Here is a 6,327-nt window from a genome sequence, read left to right as displayed (position 1 = left end):
AAGCTTTTTTTAGCCAACTCGGGGGATCGAACCGCGACGTTCACAATATTACCACGGCTCTTAACAGTCTGCAGTACTCACACTGAGGAAAATTGTTACAAATTAACCGTATTATAATCTCTGAGCGAATATGTAGAGGATGGATAAATCCAGGGTGTTGGTACGCCATCTATAGGCCCACGTCGGTCCAGCAAGAACAAGCGAAAACAAGAGCCGCCAGAGGCTCGTCTGGGCTCATCTGAGTCTGTTGCTTACGGTAAAAACGTAACATTTAAGTTGGCGTAGTGACAGCTTTTGTTAGCGCAGATATGGCAGATATCGCAAGTTTGCGTACACTCAATTCAGGCAACGCTTCTGCATTCTGCATAACTCCCAGAATCCCATTGGTTGATACAAATCGACGTGCCTGAAACTAATGTTTTTATGGTGCATTGTGACCTAACCCTATTAAAACAAAACAAAACAAGGTAGGCAGGTGATGTAGTGACCGAATAAGCTCGAAGGAACGTACACCATTTGCATCTATATTGGGCCAAATTTTGATGAAGAAAATTAAGTTGCGGGAAAATCCACAGCAATACAAGGATTGTATCAGTATGCAGGTTTCAGCGATTATGTATGGCAACGCAATGGGATCACACCACTGTATTTGAGTGGCTAGTACTATTCCAACTATTTCATATATGTACACTACAGAATTCATATATAACTCATCTCATTATCGTCTAAGTAAGCATTGTTCCAGTAAGAGTTATGGGTGTGGAATTTCACTGTATTTTAAATGGGAGCGTTCCACGACACAGGTTACTAGGCCACGCAGTTGGAGAAACAAATCAATGTTTAACACGCTCCTAGGCTGCCAAATAGAGAGCTGCCACCTGTACCTAATTATTACGAGGCCAAAAACTACACCCCATACTATCACCGACCAACAAGGAGCTGGCAGTGGCGCCACTGGCAGTGCATGATTAACACCACTGGACGTACAGAATGCCATAGAAATTATAAGCGATTTAAGGAGCATAACCTTCTTCAAGCAATTTACTTTTGAAATTTCACTGTGGTGACATTGTAGCCTCATAACATCAGGCAATGTATAGATTTACTAGCAAACCCAGCCAGTCAAATTCTTTCTACCACAGTAAACAGTTAACAAATCCATGTTTAAATCCCTGCCTCCTTGAGGGTCAGAAGGTTATCAGACACTTACTCTGTCGCACGTCAGTGGGGAAAGCACTTATCATGGTCCTTTCAATAAAGCCATAAGAATGATAGGTTAGGTCACGCTGAAAGCAAACAAGTTTTTCAAATTTGCTCGCGTCAGACCATGTCCTCAGGAAAATGTCTAAAATCTGCCCTGTGGCCATGACTTTGGACCTGTGACCCTCAAATTCAGGCACAGTGATGGCTTTTCCTACCATGATGCTATACACCGACTATCACAAGGCCTAGGTCGAGCCGTTTAGATTTGTGCTAGCAATTCGCATTTCCTCCCTATACTTAAGTTAAGGAGTGAATGTTCCCCCTTATTTTACACCTCTTTGACCTTTGACCTTTGACGCCCAGCTTCGACATCCCAACTCGTTTTCGGATTACCCCCCACGTCCCGAATATCGTGACCGTACGTCGAGCGTTTAAGATTTGTGCCCAACTGTTGACGGAGCCGGACGGACGCACGATCATGCGATTCTAACAAGCTGCATCTGTACTATGTCAATGAGCCTAATAATATGGTTAGCAAGCAGGATGATTCGAACACGGGGTAGTACTACGATAAACTAATTAGCTCTAGTATTAGTATCCTAGAGCTAAACTAACCTCGTAGAAATAGTCTTCAAAGTCTAAAGGATGATACCGAAAGACTAACTAATAAATAAATCGAAATGTAAGTTGTTTCTTTATGTATTAAATTTATGCAGACTTCTTATGAAAAATCTTACCATCTGCATTCACTAATCCCAATTCAATTGCGTATTGATAAGAGTGATAACCTTTAACGGTTAACGTAGTCCTTCTCAACTGCTTTACGCGGCCCTTGAGTTCTAATATGCGTGCAGATCTACGCAACCGATCACGCCAAAGAAACCCGATCAATGCGACGATTACTATGAAAGTTGACTTTGCACATTGCTACTTCCTCTTGAGCTGTCGCCCTTTGATCAACCAGGGCCTTAATGTAATCTAACGTAGTGCATCGGTAAACGCTGCGAGGGCTCGACACACGGTGGATTTACTCACTCACCAAAACTGTCTGCTATTACCTGTTGAAAATGCACCACTCGCAAAGCAAAGGGGGGGCCATTAACAGCACCCAGATGCTTTGGGTACGTCGCATCCCTCTCTGCGAGTGTATCTTTGGCAACTCATTCACCAATAAGTACGAAATAATCTTTCAAGAGCCCTGCCGCGAAACCTATATCTGTCGTACAATTCGCGATCAGTCATGATGTTGAAGTGGTCGTCGTGTCTGCGATATTCTTTTTGTTTTTCGGGAACTGGGGCGTTAAAAAGGTAAAAATCAGCCATTTTTAACCCTGAGTTAAGAGTTAATCCAGGTTTGAACCAGATTTAACTTTTAACTCTGAGTTAAGGAATTTAACTCTGAGTTAAGGAATTTAACTCAGAGTTAAGAGTTAATCCACGACTGTGGAACCAGGTCAAGGAGTTCAGATCCAAATCACAACCTGGTATAGTTTAGTTTATTTTTTTAAATATTAGACTTTATGTAGTTGTTTACTTCACATACACCCAAGAAAGAATATAACTAGCTGCATGAGTCACACACCTGACCTTTATTGTCAAGTCCATATGCAATAGCTGCAGCTGTTGGTTCGCTGATAAGTCGTAGCACATTGAGACCAGAAATTGTGGCGGCGTCTTTCGTTGCCTGCCGCTGACTGTCATTGAAATATGCTGGTACTGTTACTACGGCGTTTTCCACAGTCTGTTCGAAAAAATAACAATTTAGTTGTATATCACACTAGTATATTACCTAGATTATAGAAGGTCAGCATAATCAATAACAATTTCATGTTTCAGAATTTTATCTCATACATTAGTGCCCTGTTACCCACAGCTTCCATGTAAGAACAAAAACCACCAGTGTAAACATTGCATACTACTTGTTAGGTGAATTCACGCTCATCAATACAGAGCTCAGACATCCAAGGAAGTAAAATCCCTCATCGAGGTATCGGGAACATCTCTGGTGGAAACCGCAAATTAGGAAAAATATTTATCATTGCTCTTAATACGCCACGTGGCAGCCTTCACCTTTCATCTATCAATCTAACAATTAAGATGCAACGTAGCGATTACGCACCCTTCCGAGGTAGGCCTCAGCGGTTTCCTTCATTTTGTTTAGTACCATGGACGAGACTTGTTCTGGGAAGTACAGTTTGTTCTCACCCTGGCAGTCTATGCTAATCTTGGGCTTGCCTCCATCGCTAACGACTGTGAAAGGCCAGTGTTTCATATCCTGCTGGACAATTGTGTCGTCGAAATGCCTTCCAATCAATCGCTTAACATCTACAAAAGACGTCACCATACAAAAATATATGAACTGTCAGAGGTTAAAATACAGGTATGCTTTCAATATTTCTCATCAACGTTCATTTATAAATTTTTAGATTTGTACAACGTGAATTTTTTTTAGGACAAAGGTAAAGGAATACGTGTATGTGCATGATTATCGTCAACTCAGACAGCCAAGGGATGGAAGTCAACAGTTCAGCCATGAAACCACAAAAACCCGTTTTTCCTCATCGTTGACATATTTAATAATACATATATATACTAATTTTCCAGAGACAAATTATTCACTTACAAGTCCACATGTTATCACAAGTCAATTAAGATATAAGTAATCTGTAATGCAGTTTAAAAATAGCCTCTTTTTTGTGTAAAACGTACCATAGACAGTGTTGATCGGGTTCATTGCAGCCAGGTTTTTTGCTGCATCACCGACGAGTCGTTCTGTATCCGTAAATGCTACATAGCTGGGTGTGGTGCGATTACCCAGATCGTTGGCAATGATTTCAACTTTGCCATGCTGAAATACTCCGACACAGGAGTATGTCGTTCCAAGATCAATACCGATTGCCGTTGCCTTGAATGCCATTTTGCTTGGTTATTGGATTCAAATCAGTTACGCTACAAGATGAGAAAGAATATATCAAAATACTTGCATGTTAACTGTTATAGAACCTACAATTAGAAACACGTTCGTTTCAAATATGTTTCATCCTACTGCGGCCAAAGGGGAAGTTTCAAATAAAGGTCGCAGTGACCTGGTTTTGGTACGCTGCACACCTTCTCCCCAAGATGTGTAAGTATACCAAGTTTGGTAGCGCTAGGTCAATTAGGTGTCGAGTTATAGAGCAGATGGGGAAATTGTCTGCGGCGGCAGCGGCTGGGGAGACATGAAACCATAGTATCACCGCCGACTTCGTCGCGGGGGATACAATTAGTGTTGATATCACAGTCAAGAGACGTTCAAAGATAAGTTTATGTATTGCATAAACGCCGAATGTCAACATATCAAGGCCAATGAAGATAATACTATACAACACTTACATTGTATTTGGTTTGTGCTCGTTCACCCTCGTAGACTCGGAACCCCACAGAATCCTGGTTGTCCTCGCTGGTCTGGAACATGGACGTCTGCTTTGTGGGGATGGTTGTATTACGCTTGATGACAGTCGTCATAATACCTCCAATGGTCTCGATGCCGAGTGACAGCGGCGTGACGTCCAGCAGCAGCACATCCCGCACCTCCTCAGACTTGTCTCCGGACAGGGTGGCTGCATGCACCGCAGCGCCGTACGCCACAGCCTCATCCGCGTTGATGCTCTTATTCAGTTCCTTTGGGGAAAAAATGTCATTAAGATTGCGCATAAAATGCTAAGAACACAAACAGAGAAGGAGCAAGGTACACTTAAACGCCCAATTTATCGCATACACGGCAACTATAATCACGAGTCATGACAACGAGATGAATTGCCCAAACGCTCTTAGACATACTTTGCCGTTGAAGAAGTCCTGCAGGAGCTGCTGGATCTTGGGGATACGGGTTGAGCCTCCAACAAGCACAACGTCGTCGATCTGAGCCTTGACCATCTTGGAGTCACGCAGGGCAATCTCCACCGGCTCCAGGATTCCGCGGAAGAGATCAGCATTGAGCTCTTCGAAACAGGCTCTCGTGATGAACGTGTAGTAGTCGATGCCCTCGAACAGGGAGTCGAGCTCGATGCTTAAATACAAATAGATAACTTTTCAGTAAAATTCCCATGCAGCACTTTTACACTAAAACCTTTTCTCAATGTTTCTGCACCAGATTTCCCACAGGTGCACAATAATCCCCCAGATATTCAGTGATGTAACTGTCTACACAGTGACAACTATAAAAACACTTAAGTTATGATTGCCAACATTAGTACCACCAACTTTTAACTATCATTACTAGGGATTATGAATAAGTTTTTGCATGCCTGCACTCACACACACACACACACCTAGCCTGAATGCTTGAGGAGAGCATGCGCTTTGCTCTCTCGCAGGATGTGCTTAGACGCCTGACTGCGCGCTTGTTGGCACTCATATCCTTCTTGTATAATATTTGCGCTTGAACTCCTGCATGAAGTGAGCGACCATGCGGTTGTCAAAGTCCTCTCCTGAAAATATTTACACAGCAATCATTGAAACCTGATAACAATGCATCTTATCGTACAACACCCATGCAAAGTTTACGTATCGAGCACCACACTACGTTTTACGCGGCACATTGAAGGACGACTGGTTCCTTACCTCCTAAATGCGTATTACCAGAAGTAGATTTCACCTCAAAGATGCCGCCGTCTTTAATGGTCACGATGGAGACATCAAAAGTACCACCCCCCAGATCGAAGATGAGTATATTGCGCTCTCCATGACCCTAACAAACAACAATACCTTATATAAACTAGCTGAAACCCGCGCTACGCGCGGGCTTAGTGACTGTGATGCATGTGTTACCAGTGCAGTAGTGTTATGTGTAAGGTGTTATAATTATGGAGAGTTTCGTTGTTGCACATCTTTGTTTTTTTATGGTTGAGATGTCAATACAAATACAAGTACAATCATGCTTACACGTAACACATTAACCATTTGTTTGGCAAGTACACAGTGAAATACAGACACACACACGCACGCACGCACGCACGCACGCACGCACACACACACACACAAATGTTTTATTGTATGCCTCACTGGTGGAATGCGTTTGATGCATACGCGATCAAAGTTAGATATTAGGATAGATCTTGTGAAATGCGTGGCTGGTACGGTCGC

The 6,327-nt window shown here is 42.7% G+C and overlaps 1 protein-coding gene across 1 annotated transcript in view; it reads right to left on the bottom strand.

Moving 5' to 3' along the window:
* The window catches only part of LOC106818747 (heat shock 70 kDa protein-like), a 19,770-nt gene extending 13,839 nt beyond the window's left edge, over positions 1-5,931 (bottom strand). The window contains 5 exon segments of the mRNA XM_014823418.1: positions 4,576-4,863; positions 5,023-5,251; positions 5,514-5,614; positions 5,617-5,672; positions 5,806-5,931. Coding sequence (XP_014678904.1) covers positions 4,576-4,863; positions 5,023-5,251; positions 5,514-5,614; positions 5,617-5,652 — 654 coding nt within the window. The 5' untranslated portion in view covers positions 5,653-5,672; positions 5,806-5,931.
* Positions 5,932-6,327: the final 396 nt, after the last annotated feature.

Source organism: Priapulus caudatus, unplaced genomic scaffold (assembly GCF_000485595.1).
Source record: "Priapulus caudatus unplaced genomic scaffold, Priapulus_caudatus-5.0.1 Scaffold2489, whole genome shotgun sequence".
Classification (NCBI taxonomy): domain Eukaryota; kingdom Metazoa; phylum Priapulida; class Priapulimorpha; order Priapulimorphida; family Priapulidae; genus Priapulus; species Priapulus caudatus.
This window is presented reverse-complemented; position numbering and strand designations above follow the sequence as displayed.